This window comes from Microcaecilia unicolor, chromosome 3, assembly GCF_901765095.1.
Source record: "Microcaecilia unicolor chromosome 3, aMicUni1.1, whole genome shotgun sequence".
NCBI classification, from domain to species: domain Eukaryota; kingdom Metazoa; phylum Chordata; class Amphibia; order Gymnophiona; family Siphonopidae; genus Microcaecilia; species Microcaecilia unicolor.
In genome coordinates, this window is record NC_044033.1 from 143,601,414 (window position 1) to 143,622,987 (window position 21,574).

General features: G+C 44.0%; 1 protein-coding gene across 1 annotated transcript in view; it reads right to left on the minus strand.

The window, feature by feature from the left end:
- CEP170 (centrosomal protein 170) overlaps positions 1–21,574 on the minus strand; it is a 203,682-nt gene that overhangs the window by 118,077 nt on the left and 64,031 nt on the right. Inside the window, exon 10 of the mRNA XM_030196425.1 lies at positions 16,259–16,902. Within this exon, the coding sequence (XP_030052285.1) occupies positions 16,259–16,902 (644 nt within the window). The remainder of the gene's footprint in view (positions 1–16,258; positions 16,903–21,574) is intronic.

A 21,574-nucleotide genomic window follows, 5' to 3' on the forward strand; every position in this document is an offset into this window, starting at 1 on the left:
TGAGTGACATTGCCGAAGGGTTAGAAGGTAAAGTTTGCCTATTTGCGGATGATACTAAGATCTGCAACAGAGTGGACAACCGGGAGGGAGTGGAAAACATGAAAAAGGATCTGAGGAAGCTAGAAGAATGGTCTAAGGTTTGGCAATTAAAATTCAATGTGAAGAAATGCAAAGTGATGCACTTAGGGAATAGAAACCCTCGGGAGATGTATGTGTTAGGCGGGGAGAATCTGATAGGTACGGACGGGGAGAGGGATCTTGGGGTAATAGTATCTGAGGATCTGAAGGCGACGAAACAGTGTGACAAGGCGGTGGCCATAGCTAGAAGGTTGTTAGGCTGTATAGAGAGAGGTGTGACCAGCAGAAGAAAGGAGGTGTTGATGCCCCTGTATAAGTCGTTGGTGAGGCCCTACCTAGAGTATTGTGTTCAGTTTGGAGGCCGTACCTTGCGAAGGATGTAAAAAGAATTGAAGCGGTGCAAAGAAAAGCTACGAGAATGGTAAGGGATTTGCGTTACAAGACATATGAGGAGAGACTTGATGACCTGAACATGTATACTCTGGAAGAAAGGAGAAACAGGGGTGATATGATACAGACGTTCAAATATTTGAAAAGTATTAATCCGCAAACGAACCTTTTCCGGAGGTGCGAAGGCGGTAGAACGAGAGGACATCAAATGAGATTGAAGGGGGGCAGACTCAAGAAAAATGTCAGGAAGTATTTTTTCACGGAGAGAGTAGTGGATGCTTGGAATGCCCTCCCGCGGGAGGTGGTGGAAATGAAAACAGTAACAGAATTCAAACACGCGTGGGATAAACATAAAGGAATCCTATTCAGAAGGAATGGATCCTAAGGAGCTTAGCCGAGATTGGGTGGCAGAGCCAGCCGGTGGTGGGAGGCGAGGATAGTGCTGGGCAGACTTATACGGTCTGTGCCAGAGCCAGTGGTGGGAGGCGGGGATAGTGCTGGACAGACTTATACGGTCTGTGCCCTGAAGAGGACAGGTACAAATCAAAGTAGGGTATACACAAAAAGTAGCACATATGAGTTTGTCTTGTTGGGCAGACTGGATGGACCATGCAGGTCTTTTTCTGCCGTCATTTACTATGTTACTATGTTCTGATCTGGATGAAATAATTAAAAATATGAACTATAGAGTTGCTAAGTCCTCTAAAAACAGGAATATTCAGCTACTGACAATGGTACCTTCAAGCTGCACAACAGAGCAAACTGCTGAAGAATTTGGAGTTTTGAAACAAATAGGAAAGTTTGAAAGTTCTAGAAAACTACTGGTTTCACAGCTCAGCCTGAATGTAGTAAAGGTAAAGAACTGTCATCTGAAGTGTCTAAGCGGCCAAATTTTATGAGGATGATATTTCCCAAATCTGTACTGGAAAGAAATACTGTCTCTGTGAAGATGAATGGTGAGCACATCCACAAGCAGAAAAGACTGCTCCTAGCAAATCTTCATGAACTATAGAAAATACTGAAACAGAAGAATGGAATGTACAAGATTGAAATTCTGTGAATTGCAACCACTCTGGTGCATTACTGTTGGTGCTAAAGAAGCTCATTCAGGCTGTGTTTGCCAGATTCACCAACATGTCAAGCTACTGTTAGCCATCGGTGAAGCAAAGTTAAACTACAAATTGCTGATGTCATTAGTTGCATGCGATATAGAATCAAAGACTGTATGATTCATCGGTGCCATAACTGTCCAGGCACATCAGCTCTCCACAGTTAATCTATTTGAAGTTGCACAGTGCTTTGACTTGGAAGGTGGTGATGAAATCTCGTTCAAGCAGTGGGGCAACACAGATCATACAATAATATTCACAAGGAGTCTGTTGAAAACTTCAACATACTCTGCAATCAGATCAATTATCTCACTGTGCATCACTACACGGCTACAGCTCAAGCTGCCTTTCTCAAGAGCAGTAAAGAAACTTTGAAATCACATACAGCATTAATTGTGCTAGACTTCTCTGAAAACTAGTCATTTATTGTCTAAGATTCCATTCAGGGGTTTTACTGGGAAAACAGGCAAGCAATACTTCATCCTGTTGTTCTTTACCACATGTCGAATGAGGTCCTGGAATGCATTTCTGTGTGTGTCATCAGTGATTGCATGCAGCACAATACAGTGTGTGTGTGTATGCATTTCAGAAGGCACCCGTTCAACATTTGAAAAAGGTGCTGCCTAATATTATATAGATTAAATACTTCAGTGATGGTGCTGCAGCTCAGTACAAGAATTACAAGAACTTTACCAATCTATGAATGCATCAAGAAGATTTTAACTTGATAGCAGGATGGCATTTTTTTTGCCACAAGCCACAGAAAGAGTGTATGTGTTGGCACTGGGGGCACTGTGAAGCATCTTGCCACAAGAAACAGTTTATAATATGCCACCAGTCAACATATTTTGACTCCTGATGATCTGCTCAACTGGGCAAACAAGTTTAATGAATATAAAATTCCTTTTCATTTCTGCTGCCGATGTTGAGTCTGCTCGCAAAATGTTGGAAAATTGATTTGCAATTGCAAAAACAATACCTGGCACAAGAACCACCACAGCTTCATCTTACTCAAGAGTAAACTCAAAATTGGCTGAATATCTGCAGATGATGCAGCAACAACAGTAACGGTGAAAGAAAAAAGGGAAAATTAGGTTCTTACCTTGGTAATTTTCTTTCCTTTAGTCATAGCAGATGAAGCCATTACGTATGGGTTATGTCCATCAACCAGCAGGGGAGATAGAGAGCACTCAAACTTTCACAGTGCCCTCTTGGACAGCTAGCTCCACTGCCTCTTCAGTATTTGAAGCTTCCAAAGCAGTATGGCAAACCGCAATGGGAATCACAAGAGCTTTCTTCACAGCGAACGATGGCCCATCACAAGGGCATGAACTCATAAAGGAGGGAATGCACATCCTCCTGGAGGGAATAAACTCATCCTCCTTATTGTATAAGTGGAGGGGAACACACGCGCCTCCTGGAGGGAATCACACATCCTCCCAACACACTGGAGGGAATGAACTCATCCTCCTATTTATAGAACTGAAGGGGAACACACGCGCCTCCTGGAGAGAATCAACACATCCTCCAAAAAAAAACATGCTGGAGGGAATGAACACATCCTCCTAAATTTAAACTGAACATGAATCCTGAAGATTGTTTTCCAACTTTCTCCCAAGGAAGGAACTTCAGGAAATTAGAACAGAACCTGAAAAAACAGATTCACAGCATACAGACAATCATACAGGGAGGGCTCATGGCTTCATCTGCTATGACTAAAGGAAAGAAAATTACCAAGGTAAGAACCTAATTTTCCCTTCCTTGTCATCAAGCAGATGAAGCCATTACGTATGGGATGTAACAAAGCAATCCCTAGATAGGGTGGGAACAAGCCACACCACGCGCTAGCACTTGTGCACCAAAACGCGCATCCCTCCTGGCAGCCACATCCAGCCTGTAATGTCGGGCAAAGGAGAGCTTAGAAGCCCATGATGCTGCACTGCATATCTCTTGAAGAGAGAGTGCTCCAGTTTCAGCCCAAGAGGAAGAAATCGCTCTAGTAGAATGTGCCTTAATGGCTACAGGCGGAACCCTGCCGGCCAGCAGATAAGCTGAAAAGATAGTTTCTTTGAGCCAGCGGGCAATAGTGGCTTTAGACGCTGAAGACCCTCTGCGAGAACCGGATAGCAAAACAAACAGATGATCAGAAGTCCTGAAAGACTTAGTAACTCGCAGATACTGCAGCAGAGTCCTGCGCACATCCAAAAGGTGCAGCTGCCCAAAAGATTCTGGAAACTCTTCCTCTGAAAAAGAGGGCAAGAAAATAGGCTGGTTTAGGTGAAAGGCTGAAACCGCCTTAGACATAAAGGAAGGCACGGTCCGAACCGTGACTCCGGACTCTGAAAATTGCAGAAATGGGTCTCTACAGGACAGCGCCTGGAGCTCTGACACCCGTCTCGCCGAGGTAATGGCCACCAGAAAAACGGCCTTCAGTGTCAAATCTTTCTCCGATGCTCGCCGAAGCGGCTCAAAAGGAGATGCCTGCAGGGTTTTCAAAACTAGCCCCAGGTTCCAAGCTGGACAGGGTGCTCGCACTGGAGGTCGGAGCCGAAGCACCCCTCTAAGAAACCGTGCCACATCTGGGTGAGCAGCCAAGACACGCCTTCCACCTTACCACGAAGGGAGGCCAACGCTGCCACCTGCACCCGCAGGGAATTATAGGCCAAGCCTTTTTGTACACCTTCCTGCAAAAAGTCCAGAATCAGCGAGACAGGAGCCCGCATTGGAGCAATGGCTCTGGAAGCACACCAAGACTCAAACAGGCACCAAATCCTGGCATAAGCCACGGAAGTGGACCGCTTGCGGGCTTGCAGGAGAGTGGAAATAACTTTATTGGATAACCTTTATCCCTCAATTGCGCCTTTACAATAGCCATGCCGTAAGACCAAAGCGGCCGGCGTCCTCCATGGCTACCGGTCCCTGAGTCAACAGGTTCGGTACCAGAGGTAACGGCAGAGGAGCCTCCAGGAGCATCTGTCGGAGGTCTGCAAACCAAGGTCTCCTTGGCCAATCCGGGGCGATGAGGACCACTTCTCCTGGGTGCAGCCGAATCCGCAAGAGCAGGCGCCCTATCAAGGGCCATGGGGGAAACACATAAAGTAGACCCGGAGGCCAGGGTTGAGCCAAGGGATCCAACCCCGCCGAGCGAGGATCTCTCCGTCTGCTGAAGAAGCACGGGACTTTGGTATTGGCACTCGTCGCCATCAGATCCATCACGGGCTTGCCCCATTTGGCACAGATCTGCAGGAAAACTTCATCTGCCAGATTCCATTCTGCTGGATCGATCTGATGCCTGCTCAGATAATCGGCATGCACATTGCTCTGACCTGCAATATGAGCTGCCGACAGACACTGAAGATGCAGCTCGGCCCAGTGGCAAATCAGTTCGGCCTGCGCGGCTAGTGCTCTGCACCTTGTTCCGCCTTGTCGATTTATATAGGCCACCGTTGTTGTGTTATCCGACATCACTCTGACAGCCAATCCTTCCAGGGTCACTTGAAAGGCCAGAAGCGCCTGAAACACCGCTTTCAACTCTAGGCGGTTGATGGAGCACTCCGACTCCTCGGGTGTCCATAGACCCTGGGCATGCTTCCCCTTGCAGTGTGCGCCCCAGCCCTTCAGGCTGGCATCTGTTACCACCAGGCACCAAACGGGGAGCGTCAGCGGCATTCCTCGCCGCAACATGCTGTCCGAGAGCCACCACTCCATGCTGAGTCGGGCCGCAGGGAGCCAAGTAAGTCTGCATTGGTAATCCTGAGAAATAGGAGACCATCTCCGGAGAAGGGAATACTGTAGAGGTCTCAGGTGCGCTCTCGCCCAGGGTACCACTTCCATCGTGGCTGTCATCGATCCCAGCAGCTGGACAATGTCCCAAGCTCGCGGGTGGGGCATCCTCAGGAGCAGACGGACCTGATTCTGAAGCTTGCACCGCCTTAGCTCGGGTAGGAACACATAGCCCGAGACTGTGTCGAACCTGGCCCCCAAAAACTCTAGAGATTGTGAAGGGGACAGGTGACTTTTGGCCATATTGACGACCCAGCCTAGAGATTGCAGTACTGAGACCACTCTGGCTGTAGCTTGTAAGCTCTCTGTTGCAGAGTCTGCTCTGATGAGCCAGTTGTCTAGGTACGGGTGAACCCTGATACCTTCTCGCCTGAGAAAAGCAGCTACTACCACCATTACCTTCGAAAAGGTTCGGGGAGCTGTGGCGAGGCCAAAAGGCAAGGCCCTGAACTGGAAATGTTTTCCCAACACCGCAAACCTCAGAAACTTCTGGTGCGGGGGCCAAATCGGTATGTGCAAGTAAGCTTCTTTCAGGTCTAGAGACGTGAGAAACTCTCCTGGCTGTACCGCCGCAATGACGGAGCGCAGGGATTCCATGTGGAAATGCCGCACTCTCAGGGACTTGTTCACTTCTTTTAAGTCCAGAATAGGGCGAAAGGACCCACCTTTTCACGGCACCACAAAGTAGATGGAGTATCGGCTGCAGCCTTGCTCGGCGGGAGGCACCGGGGTCACTGCCCCTAACTGAATCAGACCTTGTAAAGTCTCCTCCACCGCCGCCCGTTTGACGGCAGAACCGCATCGGGACTCCACAAACACGTCTCTTACTGGGGCGTTGAATTCTATTCTGTATCCATCTCTGATCAGGTCCAGAACCCACTGATCTGAGGAAATCTTGGCCCACTCCTCGACAAAGAGGGAAAGCCGTCCTCCGATGACAGGCATCGAGGAGAGGACCGGCGCACCATCATTGAGAGGGTCGCCCCTGAACTCCTGGTCTTGAGCCACCGGCTGCGGAACGCTTGTCCGAGCGAAAGGAGTTCCTCTGCTGACCACGGGCACGTGAAGTGAACCCAGCAGAACGCCCCGGGCGGTACCTTCTAGCTTCACGGAAGCGAGGTCTGTACGAGGAGTGGACCGCCTGGCCCTTAGAGGAAGGCCTCTGCCTATCTTCGGGCAAGCGCTGGGGTTTTGGATCACCCAGGCCTTTCACAATTTTCTCCAACTCCTCACCAAATAGGAGAAGTCCTTGAAAAGGCAACTTCACCAACCTTTGCTTAGAGGCCATGTCCGCTGCCCAGTGTCGTAGCCACAGACGACGGCGAGCCGCCACTGCTACTGCCATTTGTTTAGCCGAAGCTCTGACAAGGTCATAAAGGGCATCAGCCAGAAAGGACAAGGCCACCTCCATCCGCGGAGCCACATCCAAGAAGAGCTCCGCTCCATCTCCGGGCTGAGCCACTGCCTGTTGCAGCCAAGCTAGGCAGGCTCTAACAGCATAACAGCTGCATGCAGACGCCCGAACAGTGAGACCTGCAATTTCAAAGGACCGTTTCAATGCTGTTTCCAGCCTACGGTCTTGAACGTCCTTCAGAGCAACACCTCCTTCAACAGGGAGGGTAGTTCTCTTTGTCACCGCAGTGACTAGGGCATCCACTGTAGGCATTTGAAAACGAGCCATATGTCCCTCACGCAGAGGGTATAACTGCCCCATAGCCCTGGAAACTCTCAAAGGTCCCTCGGGGTCAGCCCACTGAGCCGAAACAAGCTCTAGGATGGTGTCATGCAAAGGGAAGGCCCGAGCAGCTTTCTTGGTACTAGCCATCCTGGGATTACCCAGTACAGCACGATTTACAGAGCCCTGCTGCTGATTTGCGCTTGCCACAAGTGGAACAGCGCTTTACATTGTCCGCAGCCATCGCCGAAAAAACGGCGGTAAAATCCAAGATGGCGGTTTCGCGCCAAAATCACACCGATCGCGGGCCCACCCCGGAGGAGTTGGAAAACACTCTTACCTGAAAGGATCTAGTGTACAACTACGATCCTGCTGAAAATCAGGTCAAAAACCTCTGTTCCAGCGTCTCTGCGTTTAAAAACGCGACGCGACTTTTTTTTTTTTTTAAGCTGTGAGGAAAGCAGAGGTATTGAAGACTCCGGAGGCTCAGATGAGTGGGAAAGGCAGGGAAAGGGCGAACCTATATGCCTGCATCCACTGTTGGTGGGTAAGGACAGGGAAAGCAAGGCAATATGTCCACATCCACAGAGGTATGGGTAAGGCAGGGAAAGGGCTAACCTATGTGCCTTTAAAGTGAGGCTGCTATAGCCTCCAACATCCCGGTTAACAACTGACAAGCCAGGAACCACCTCCCGGCAGATTTTTCTGGAGCCCGAACAAGCTGCAGCCACCCTGCTAGGGGAGATAGAGAATACTGAAGAGGCAGTGGAGCTAGCTGGCCAAGAGGGCACTGTGAAAGTTTGAGTGCTCTCTATCTCCCCTGCTGGTTGATGGACATAACCCATACGTAATGGCTTCATCTGCTTGATGACAAGGAAGTGGCAGTTTTGTTCAACAACTCACATGTGGTCAATATCTTTTTGAAAAAATTTACGGAAAGAACCAAAACACATAAAGTCCACACTCACTGTTCACTAATGCATCAATACCATCCACTTCTAAACTCTCATTCCCCGTAGTCTCACCTCACTCATACCTTTACTCACAGAAATATGTATACCATACATAATGCCCTTTTAACCTCCCGCTGTCTCCTTCCAATGTTTCAAGGTTTTGTTCCAGTGTTTATATTCCTTAACAACACTTTGATTGTCTCGCATAACTCTTCACAATGTAATCCATAACCAAGTTGTAACAAATTGTATTTCCATCATTCATATCGTATTGTAAGCCACACTGAGCCCGCAAAAAGGTGGGAAAATGTGGGATACAAATGCAATAAATAAATAAATAAAATATGTTGTTGTTGTTTATGACAGTGATTGGTATTGGGGGACCATCTTGGAACTTTCTCAAGAAAATGCAGATATATTGATTAACGTCGTCAGTACCATCTGAACAAGAGAGATAAAACATTTTTGAACTTCAGCCATGGCACATCAATGTGCCGCGGCACACTGATTGAAAAACTCTGTACTAACAGGTAAAATATGAAAGCTTTTTTCTTAACATCTTTGGCACAGTGGTTTGCTGTAAGTGGAATTTTGTTATGCAAGATTGAATAAAATTCCATTCTTGATAATATCTCAGAAACCACTGTGCCCAACTCAAAATGGGTTACAGTTTCTTAATCTGCAAAAAACTTTCACAGATGTAGGACACATAATTGCAGAGATATTAAGACCTAAAAGGTGCCCCAACTTTCAGTCGGCCATGAATTGCGCTGACCTCCAGTTGGATAAAATGCCTATAAAAGCCAATATCTCGAAAACCGTTGAAGCTGGAAGTCTAAATTTGCATTTTTTTTCATTTTATATTGGTCTCCACTCTGGTAGATGATTATCAATTTCTGAAATGGTGAGGTGGGGAGGCTTCCAAATTTTGACTGAATGAATGATCCAGCAATTCCATTTGGCTCCCTGCTCCAAATCCTGCACTGTCCATATCCAATTACCCATAATCCTCCAAGAAATAATCTATGCTGCCTCCTTTTCAATTAGCTTTGATAGCATGGGCAAATTAGAAACAGGTCTACAATCTGCATAAAATAGAACCACTCATCCCTTCCCTTTTCAGCACCAGAGGGCACCACTCCTTGTCACAAGTAGGCCTTAATCAGATTTAACTGCCAACTCCTTATGTCCAATGATCCAAACTTAAACAGCCCTATAGGGGGCTGGATCTAATCCAAAATTGGTAGTAAAGCATTCATCAACCACTTCATCTACCCGATTTCTCCTCTCTATTCACCAGCCCTCACTTTGGAAAATTAACCAGCCTTTAAATTTATTAGCTTTGTTTCAAATAAGTGGCTATCTTTTTTCTTGTCCTTTCCACAATAACATTTTTACCACTTCAAACAACTCCTCCTGGGGTTTACTCACTGCCTTCTCAAACTTGGGTGTATACCTTTTTCTTTGTCAATTAGATATTGAAGATACAAATTAGCTTCCTTTCTCAAACTCAATTTCTCCTGTTGCTTTTGACTTCCGCCAAGTCCTTTCTAGCCTCCATACTGCCTTCTTTTACTTCCTTAATTCTACCATAAGCCAATTACTTTGACTGCTTCAAACACATTTTCATTTGTGTTACATCATCTAACTCTTGACTTAACCACCCATATTATTCTTCCACCTGATTCCTTATCTATTCTTGTTCTCCCAATCTCTGCCACTTCCAACCATTTATCTATTTTACCTAAGCTTTGTTAAACTCCTTTCGCCCCCTCCCACCTTTATCCATTGACTAGGAGTGGAGGAGTAACCCAATGGTTAGTGCAGCGGGCTTTGATCCTGGCAACCTAGGTTCAATTCCCATTGCAGCTCCTTGTGACCTTGCCCCAAGTACAAAAAACTTAGATTGTGAGCCCCCTAGTGAGAGAGAAAGTACCTGTACAGTGGTGGAAATAAGTATTTGATCCCTTGCTGATTTTGTAAGTTTGCCCACTGACAAAGACATGAGCAGCCCATAATTGAAGGGTAGGTTATTGGTAACAGTGAGAGATAGCACATCACAAATTAAATCCGGAAAATCACATTGTGGAAAGTATATGAATTTATTTGCATTCTGCAGAGGGAAATAAGTATTTAATCCCTCTGGCAAACAAGACCTAATACTTGGTGGCAAAACCCTTGTTGGCAAGCACAGCGGTCAGACGTCTTCTGTAGTTGATGATGAGGTTTGCACACATGTCAGGAGGAATTTTGGTCCACTCCTCTTTGCAGATCATCTCTAAATCATTAAGAGTTCTGGGCTGTCGCTTGGCAACTCGCAGCTTCAGCTCCCTCCATAAGTTTTCAATGGGATTAAGGTCTGGTGACTGGCTAGGCCACTCCATGACCCTAATGTGCTTCTTCCTGAGCCACTCCTTTGTTGCCTTGGCTGTATGTTTTGGGTCATTGTCGTGCTGGAAGACCCAGCCACGACCCATTTTTAAGGCCCTGGCGGAGGGAAGGAGGTTGTCACTCAGAATTGTACGGTACATGGCCCCATCCATTCTCCCATTGATGCGGTGAAGTAGTCCTGTGCCCTTAGCAGAGAAACACCCCCAAAACATAACATTTCCACCTCCATGCTTGACAGTGGGGACGGTGTTCTTTGGGTCATAGGCAGCATTTCTCTTCCTCCAAACACGGCGAGTTGAGTTCATGCCAAAGAGCTCAATTTTTGTCTCATCTGACCACAGCACCTTCTCCCAATCACTCTCGGCATCATCCAGGTGTTCACTGGCAACCTCAGACGGGCCGTCACATGTGCCTTCCGGAGCAGGGGGACCTTGCGGGCACTGCAGGATTGCAATCCGTTATGTCGTAATGTGTTACCAATGGTTTTCGTGGTGACAGTGGTCCCAGCTGCCTTGAGATCATTGACAAGTTCCCCCCTTGTAGTTGTAGGCTGATTTCTAACCTTCCTCATGATCAAGGATACCCCACGAGGTGAGATTTTGCGTGGAGCCCCAGATCTTTGTCGATTGACAGTCATTTTGTACTTCTTCCATTTTCTTACTATGGCACCAACAGTTGTCTCCTCCTCGCCCAGCGTCTTACTGATGGTTTTGTAGCCCATTCCAGCCTTGTGCAGGTGTATGATCTTGTCCCTGACATCCTTAGACAGCTCCTTGCTCTTGGCCATTTTGTAGAGGTTAGAGTCTGACTGATTCACTGAGTCTGTGGACAGGTGTCTTTCATACAGGTGACCATTGCCGACAGCTGTCTGTCATGCAGGTAACGAGTTGATTTGGAGCATCTACCTGGTCTGTAGGGGCCAGATCTCTTACTGGTTGGTGGGGGATCAAATACTTATTTCCCTCTGCAGAATGCAAATAAATTCATATACTTTCCACAATGTGATTTTCCGGATTTAATTTGTGATGTGCTATCTCTCACTGTTACCAATAACCTACCCTTCAATTATGGGCTGCTCATGTCTTTGTCAGTGGGCAAACTTACAAAATCAGCAAGGGATCAAATACTTATTTCCACCACTGTATACAATGTGTACAAAGCTGCGTATGTCTAGTAGCGCTATAGAAATGATTACTAGGTTTTAGTTTTAGACTTCCTACCAAGAAGACCACAAAGCAGTCAGAACAAGGAATAACTCACTATTTTTCCATCGTAATATTCCCTCTTCTATTTAAAAAAAAAATTCTGTTAAAAAAAATGGAACCCAGGATACTGCCTTAAAGCGTAAACTCCTCCATCAGTTGTACCAACCCACCTATATCGTGCATACAAAGAGGAAGCCTGTTGTCTCATTTCTTTCTAAACATCTATTGCACATTAAAATTCTCAAAATTATTATATCTGTATAATCTCACATCTAATATATATTCAGTGACTTTCTCCCAACTTATTTGTTCTATATTCAGAGGACAATAAAGCAACAATATGCCAAATCTACTAGATGCATCATAGTTCACTAACATGCATATTTTCAAAGCACTTTGGGAGGCTAAGTTCCATAGGTTTCTATGGAACTTTGGGAGGCTAAGTGCTTTGAAAATGAGCCCGTAACTTCTCCTCAATACCCTCAGACATTTCTAACTCAACCGGCACAAAAGACGATCCTTCCTGAAGGCTAAGTGTTAATCCACTGCCCTTTTCTCTTTTCATGTCATAACAAGGGGGAAGAGGGAGACCTTATTTAGGCCCCCTTCTATTCTCATCCATGTCTCCATAAGAAATAAAACTCCTCCTCATTCAAAACCAGCTCCCAAAACAGGTGCCACCTTTCTTCTAACAGCTGTGATGTTCTACAGTGCTTCCCTGCAACATTCTTAACCACTTCTTGTCATTACCAAAATTGGACTCAACTCCTTCCTATTACTCTTCCCTATTCCTACCCCCACAATCCTTCCCTTCTGAATTGAAATATTGGATCTCTCTCCTTCCAATGTACAGTCAACTGTCCTATTTCTTTTATCCCCTTCCTACTTACCTCTATATAAACTTCTACCCACATTCCTCAAATCATAATGAACAACCCCACCAACCTACCTACACCCAACAATTCTGCACATTCTTCATTCTTCTCTTCCTCCCTCAATCTTCTTTTCCACTCCACAATATTTTCCCATCAAACCTGTATTCACTTCAAAATCAAACTCTGTTATTCAACTAATATAATACTAATACTCAACATTTCTAAAGCGCTACCAGACTTACGCAGCGCTGTACAGTCAAACATGAAGAGAGACAGTCCCTGCTCAAAAGAGTTTACAATCTAAAGGACATAACAGAGACAATCAAATTAGGACAGCATAATACATCTGATTACACAATAGTTCATAGGGACAGACTAATAGATCTAAACAGCTAAAGACAATTAAGTATGCTAATGCATAATACAGACAGATTGGTAGTGGTATTGAATAGAGAAGTAATGGTTAGTTTAAGTGCGAAAAGCAGAGTCGAAAAGATGGGCTTTGAGCAAGGATTTGAAGATGGGTAGGGATGGGGCCTGACGTATCAGTTCAGGAAGTCTATTCCCAGCAAAGGGTGAAACGAGGCAGAAAGGGCGGAGTCTGGAGTTAGCGGAGGTGGAGAAGGGAGCAGAAAGGAGGGATTTGTCCAGTGAGCGGAGGTTTGGGTAGGAATGTAGGGGGAGATGAGGGTGGAGAGGAAAGGAGGGGCAGCAGAGTGAGAGCATTTGTAGGTTAGTAGGAGAAGCTTGAATTGTATGCGGTAACGGATCGGAAGCCAGTGAAGTGACTTCAGGAGAGGGCTGATGTGAGCATATCGGCTCTGGCGGAAAAGACGACGTGCCGCGGAATTCTGAACAGATTGAAGGGAGGATAGATGGCTAAGTGGGAGGCCAGTGAGGAGCACGTTGCAGTAATCTAGGCAAGAGGTAATAAGAGTGTAGATGAGGGAGGAAAGGACGAATTTTGTTGATGTTAAAGAGAAAGAAGCGACAGGTTTTGGCCGTCTGCTGGATATGAGCGGAGAAGGAGAGGGAGGAATCAAAGATGACTCCTAGGGTGCAAGCAGATGAGACAGAGAGGATGAGGGTCCCATCTACTGAAATAATGGGGGGAGAGGCGAGGTGGGTTTGGGGGGAAAGACAGTAAGCTCAGTTTTGGCCATGTTCAGTTTCAGGTGGCGGTGTGACATCCAGGCAGCTATGTCGGTCAAGCAGGCTGAAACTTTGGCTTGGGTTTCAGCAGTAATGTCAGGTGTGGAGAGGTAGAGCTGGGTGTCGTCAGCATAAAGATGGTATTGGAATCCGTGAGATGAAATAAGAGAACCCAGGGAAGAAGTGTAAATGGAAAAAAGAAGGGGTCCAAGGACAGATTCTTGAGGTACTCCAACTGAGAGTGGGAAAGGGGTGGAGGATGATCCACCAGAATATACTCTGAAGAATAATCTGGAGAATAGGAGATTATGGGCATTTCTGGGCTCACAGACAGGTTCACAAAGGGACAGACCCTGCCCCTTTGGCATGATACCCAAAGCATGACACTTCAATGGCATGCTCCCTTTATGCAAATGACCACCTATGTCAAAGGGCATCCATTCTTTTGTCTGTGTTTATTTCAATCTGTGCAGTTTTCTCCATAATCTCCTCTCAGGTAGGTATAATAAAGTCACAGGCACAGACAGCAAACATGGATGGAATAAGTTCAAGGCTCTCATATGTAACACACCCCAGTGGCATGCTCCCGCTATACAAATTATTACTGTCGTCAAAGGGCATCTGGTCTTTGTATCAGCATTTATTCCAATGAAATACCAGCAAGGAAACAGGACTTTTTGAATAATTCTACAAATGTTCTTTCACACTGAAAGTATAGAACATACACAGGCATATTTTCAAAGCACTTTGGGAGGCTAAATTCCATAGGTTTCTATGGAACTTTGGGAGGCTAAGTGCTTTGAAAATGAGCTTGATTGTGTGCATTAAACTTCCACTTTAATGCATTTTGAATTAGTTTTTGGACATCAAAATGTGAAAAAGATTTTTTTTTTGTTTTAAACAAAGCACACTCTCTGTTTCTAGTAGGCACTATCTTTAACATCACATGATTTGAATGGCACTGAAATGTAAGAGTAATTTATGGTTCTTTTTCCTATAATTTTTCCCTTATAGACTACAGTCTCCTTCATGACCTACCTTCAAGTTAACTATTCTCAAAATTAGGGCTGCGGTTTGATTAAAATTTTTAATCATGATTAATCGCAGAATTAAAGGGATTGAATTTACTTATTTATTTCCCACTGCAGCTCCTTGGGTAAGTCACTTAATCCTCCATTGCCCCACAAATAAAATAAATGTATATAATATACAAACTGCTTTGATTATAACCAAAGAAAGGTGGTATATCAAATCCCATCCCTCTTCCCTAAAAGACATCTCCCTCCCACCCCCAAATCCAATAGTTCTCTTTCTCTACCATCCCTCCCTCTCTTTTTTTCCCCCAGATCCATTATCTCTTTCTTTCCATGGGTCCATTCTCTCTCTCTCTCGCTATCTCTTTCCTTCTTTCCCTCCTGTCGAGCACCTCTCCCTCCACCTCTATGAGAAGCGACACAAACTAAGCTTTTCTTGTGGCTGCTGGAGTTCACTGCGCTTTCCCTCTGGCCTGTCCTGCCTCGTCTGACTTCACTTCTTTTTTCTGCATGGGTAGGATGGGTCAGAGGGAAGGCTTAGGAAAAGGCTGCAGGCAGCATATGTGAAATGCTGCCACTGGCAAGGATCAACAGAAGACCACCTTTAAGACAGACTAGCTCAAGGGTGAGTGATGTTGAAAAATTGGGGGGGGGGGGGGGGGAGAGAGAAGATGTCAGATTGTGCTGAGGACAGGGGTTGGAAGTGGAGGAGAGTAGAAGAGAAGAGATGTTTGGAGGATTCAGGAGATACTGCAATATAATTTTTTAAATCACAATTAATGATTAAAATGCAGCCCTACTCAAAATACTTAAGCCAACTACAAATCCCAGTATACCTATTATACTCCATATCCCAGCATGCTTTTTTTTCAGGTGCTGCCAAGACAGTTCAGCCCAACTGAAACACTGCAAATCATATCACTCAAAGTCTGAGTCCTCACCTATAACTCAGCTCTCCATTTACTGATTTAAAACTGCAGCAGTAGCTAATATCTTTTTTTGTATGACTGCTGCAGCACCTGGATATTGTTGACTTCATTACAGTAGCAATAGTTCAAATGCCCTTCAGACAGGCTCATGTTTAAGCTGAATTGAGAATTTTGTTTTCCTCACAACAAAAAATTAGCAAGTTTAAACAAGTGGAATACAGGAATATAAATGTAATAAGAGAAGGTATAGATAGTTTACTGAACTTGTGATGACTTCTTATGTAATGGTTTTTAGACGCTTTTTGAGTAAAGCTATCTGCCTACTTTGTTATAGGCAAGATTTTCTAATAAAAAAAGATGTAATTTTTGTACTTCCTATCAGAGATATACTGTAAGTTAACTTTGCTGATAAAACCAGTAATTTGAATTGTAGCTTCTAATTTACTTGAGTTCTGAATAATTACACAAAAATCCTTCACCCTGTATCATAAACTTTATCACAGAAACGCAAATACCTACCTACCCAGTAATAGGAACACCAGGAAAATAAATGGCTTATGTACTCTCTAGAGACCCTAAGTGGCTTGCGTCTGTAAGCATGTTAAAAGTGGTGTTACATGTGCTGCATTTTGACAGGCCATATTATCCTATACCTTTTAGGTCATTTGTTATTTTATTTCTTACCTTATCAATCATTTTTCGTGCTTCCACTTCCTCAGGATTTGGAATTTCCAGTTCAATAGTGTAAGTCCCTTTGTCACTTTGGTCATCGTTGTCTTTTTTGATAGTAGGGCTAGCAGGAATTTCTGGGTCTTTATTCATATCCAGATTTTGATTTGGTCGATGACCAAGGCTTCCAGAACTTCTCAGTAGCAAAGTTTGTGAAAAAAGTAGAGAAGCTGAAGGATCTTCTGATTTTTGTTTTAATAGTTTCGTATGCTGTATGACATGACCTGATTTATGGGACACAGAGCCAGTCTGTAAAACTAAGGAAACATCTTTGGCATCCCCTGAGGCACACCTCAGTTTCTCAAATCTCATATTTGGAATTGGATAAGAAGATTCTGGGCATAAAATACCTGCATTCTGTGTGAAAGAGTAAGACCGTTTCTTTCTAGGGTGATCTTCATCAAATTCAATTGTATAAGCTGTCTGATTCAATGCAGATGCTTCTAGGCTATTTTCAGTCACCGGCACCTTCTGAAACAATTTCTTCTGATCAGCATGGCGTCGTCGTATATGATCTTCCAGATTGCCACTCTTACTGAAACATTTGTAAGCACCAATATTCTCTGAGTCACTCTGAGTCCCATCATCGTGCTTATTCCCTGTTAATAAAGCACCAGAAAGAAAACATGGCTAAGAGGTGGAAATTGTGAACAAGTAACACTGCTACCTTAGAAATCTATAGAGAAAAAGCCTTTTGTACCCAGTAAAAATCTCAAAATCAAAGGAGGGACTTTGTTTGTAAGTTCTGCAAAGTTTGCAAGACTCCATTAAGAACATGGGAAGCCCATTTTACATAGGACATCTATGTAGAAATTGGGATATCCAGGTTGGAATATTCACAATTACCCAAATATTTCATAAGCAGCTCTGCTGAACAAGGAGCCTTTTGTAAAATACTTAAGGAAGTCCGCAAACACACTTGTACTTGCAGGAACATCCAATAACAATTAAAAAAAAAAAAGGGAGAGTGGCATCGCTTGAGGCTTTGCTCCATAAGCACCGATATTTACATGTGTGACTACATTGACCATATGTGTGTATGTGCTGCCAGTTAAATATACGAGTTGAATTTTACAGAACCCACATATAAGAGGAGCCAATTAAGTAGCCAAAACCTGAGATCTAAAATAGCTGACAGGCCTGCTTTGGAGCCAAGATAAATGCTGACGGGAATTTTAAAAAATATATGTGCGGGAAAACATGGATATTTTTTGAACTGCCCAAGTCATGTCCATAAACACCACCTTCAAATCTATGAGTCATATAGCACCTACATATATAAATAGCAGCACTGTACAGTCAGATACCACCTGACCATTCTAAAATGACCTCTTTTAATCTACTAGTCAAACAATGCAGCATTTAGAAAGGTCATCAGTCTCAAAAAAAGCATGTCTCCTATTCTTACTAAGGGGGGGCCCTATTATAGAGCAGCAGTAAACCCAACACGGGCTTACCGCTCGCCTTTTTGGGACTAATGCCAGCCTAATGTGGCCGGCGGTGGTAATCTTGCCCCGAGCGTGTCCCATTCCTAAATGGCTTGCAAGGTGGTAACCCGGCAGTAATCAGGCATTGGCGCATGCTGCCTGGTTACTGTCGGAGTAGAGCGGGAGCCCTTATCGCCAGTAAGGACTCCCTGTCGCATGGCTATGCGGTAAGAGTTCTCTTACAGCATGGTCATGTGTGTCTGGGGCTTTTTTAACTGCTGCGGTAAAAAGGGCCCTGGTGCATGGGAAAAATGGCCCCCGTAGACAGAACAGGGTCCTTTTCCCCGCAGCTTGGTAAAGGACCCCTAAATTCTTTGAGCTAAAAATTAACAACTTTACAAATCAGGTGAGATTATACAGGATACACTGTAGTCAGTATCTAATAACTTTAATACTAAATTATATTTCAGGAGTCTGTTTGTATAACTGTCTAAACCAAATAGCATAATAAAAATCAGCCTGGACAACTACAAAGAAAAGATAAGGATCGTGACTCTCACTTGCAATAAATAAGCATAGAAAGCAACATGTAAGCTAGGAAGGAAAACAAGCTATTTTAAAACTTTTTCAGAACAATTTTCCATTAAATATACACGTTTTGTTTCTAGAGCAACCCACTTGACTGTGAGCAATTATCCACTATCCTACTGTTGTAAAGTTTTATCAATTTTATCTGCTTTTCCTTCCTGATTTGAAGCCAATAATATGCCATATGTATTTAAAGCTGTAATGAAAGTCCAACAGAAGCTGATTTTGCTTTAGTAAACTAGCATGTTTTCTTTCTGAGGATGCTTTATGAAAACCTTAAATTTCATGATTAAAAACTTCTCCCAGCTCTTATTTATTAGGGGCGAATATTGAATGTTTGTACCCTATTTTATATTACAGTGTTCTTTGTTATGAATGGTGACATCTTTCTTACCTATTTAATAATCCTTTATGGGCTTTTTTTCTTGAGAAACTTGTCCGAACATTTTAAATCCTTCTATATTTGTATCTTGACTACATCTCACAACTTAACCAGCAATCCATGAAAATAAAAATGTAATACTTTTAACTTTATGCTCTTTAGTTTCATGGAGTGTTGCTTTGGTTTTCTGTTTGAAAAGGTAAACAGAGGTAGGGATGGACCAAGAAGACTTTTGCAGCCGGATGGGTAGTATTTGAAACTTTATTAGGCACCACTCATGTATTGGACCCGACATGGGGCCGTGTTTTGATGGGACACACTCATCTGCCTCAGGGGTCACACACTTAATAGGAGATAAATTGATAATGAATTGGTGCAAGATGGAAGCAATGGGATACCAAAAGCGCTGGAATGCTATAGCGTCTAAAAAAAATGCAGTCAAATCAGGGCATATTATTCTGCCCTAGAAATGAGTTCTGAGGAAATAGATCTACCTTTCGGGAACAACCAGATAACTGTCACCCAGACTGACCAATGTCAGAGACAGGATGCTGAGTTTGATGGCTTTTCTTATGATCTTGTGATACATTTTGAGTCAGGATCAACGTCTTTGTGAAATCTAGATGCTGATAGTCTAAAAGCTTGCATGTTATTTTATTTTATAAAATTTTAGTTTTAAGTTTAGTTTATTAAAGTGTGATAGACCGCTTAGCTTTGGGAGGTCTCTGTGGTTTACAATAAACTAGCACACACAACAAAAAAAATCCCTGCTGTAATAAGAACTCCATAAATGGATAAAAAAAAGACCTCACCACATTTCCTTGTTTTTACTGTATTCTTTACCATGTAAGATGCTTTCTTTTACTATGTAAGCTGCACTGGACCTGCTGTATGTGGAAAGAGCAGGGTACAAATGTAATAAATAATAATAATAACAAAAGACAAAGCAATATAAAATATAGTAGAAACATTCAACATTCACTACCTGATAAATAAATAAAGAGTTGGGAGAAGTTTTTAATCATGAAATTTAAGATATTCATAAAGCATCCTCGGAAAGAAAGCATACTAGTATACTAAAGCAAAATCAGTTTCTGTTGGACTTTCATTACAGCTGTAAATACACATGGCATATTATTGGCTTCAAATCAGGAAGGAAATGCAGATAAAATTGATAAAACTTTACAACAGTAGGATAATTGCTCACAGTCAGATGGATTGCTCTGGAAACAAAAGGTGTGTATTTAATGGACAATTATTCTGAAAAACTCGGATTTCACAGCATCTTTGTAGACGCTATTGCATTTGGTGTTATATTATAGCGCTTTTGGTATTCCATTGCTTCCATTTTGCACCAACTCATTATCAAGTCATCTCATATTAAGTGTGTGATCCCCTGAGGTAGATGGGTGTGTCCTGTCAAAACATGGCTCAGTATCAGGTCCAGTACATAAGTGGTGCCTAATAAAGTTTCATATACTACCCATCTGGCTGCAAGAGTCTTCTTGGTCCATTCCTACTTCTGGATATGACTGTTCTGTGCATAGGGGTTTCTTTTTGGTTCTTGATTAGTGTGAAAATATAAACCATGCCTTATTTAACCATTCCACCTTACTTATGATCTTATAAACCTCTATTATAACAACTATCAGTTGTGTTTTCTTCAAGCTGTAGAACCTATCCTGTTTAGCCTTTCTATCTCCTTGGCTTCCTACTACTACTACTACCATTTAGCATTTCTATAGCGCTACAAGGCATACGCAGCGCTGCACAAACATAGAAGAAAGACAGTCCCTGCTCAAAGAGCTTACAATCTAATAGACAAAAAATAAAGTAAGCAAATCAAATCAATTAATGTGTACAGGAAGGAGGAGAGGAGGGTAGGTGGAGGCGAGTGGTTACAAGTGGTTACGAGCCAAAAACAATGTTAAAGAGGTGGGCTTTCAGTCTAGATTTAAAGGTGGCCAAGGATGGGGCAAGACATAGGGGCTCAGGAAGTTTATTCCAGGCGTAGGGTGCAGCGAGACAGAAGGCGCGAAGTCTGGAGTTGGCAGTAGTGGAGAAGGGAACAGATAAGAAGGACGAGTGTGGAGAGATACTAGGGAGCAGCAAAGTGAGTACATTTATAGGTTAGTACAAGAAGTTTGAACAGGATGCGAAAACGGATGGGGAACCAGTGAAGCGACCCGAGGAGAGGGGTAGTATGTCACGTACTCAAAGCTGGAAACTAGGTTGTGAGCCCTTGGGCCACTGCCAAGGAGCGGCAGTGGCAGGCAAAACCACCCCACACCGGAGACTAGGCAAATCTCAGGCAAGCAGTTAGGCTTCACCTGCACTTGGCCACTTTTCACCCAGAGTTGAGCTCTGGGCTTCAGGTGGCCGGCAGGACTTGCTGGACAGGGCAGGACTGGATAACAGCAAGGCAGCACAGGGACTGAGGGTCAGAGGGGAAAGGGAGGAACATGGGCAGCAAGGCAGGAGACTGGGCAAGGAAGGGAAAGCTAAAGGGCAGAACAGAAAGCTGCAGAACAGCCACTAAACAGGGAGCAAACACTGACTAACAAAACACAGAACTAAGAGCTGCAAGCAGCCCCAAAGCCAGAACACAGACAAACAGAAACTAAACACAGAATTACAAACAAGACACCAGGCCAGGAAAGCAAGCAAACCTAAACTAAACACAGACTTACAAACAAGACACCAGGCCAGGAAAGCAAGCAAACCTAAACTAAACACAGACTAACTAGAAACAGGCAAGAATCTCAGGCAAACAACCAGGGCCTTAGACGCAATGCAAAGGCAAAGGCAGAGAGGTTCCAAATTGCTAATAAGCCCAGCAGGCAGCTGAGACTCAGGTGCAACAATCACCAGGCA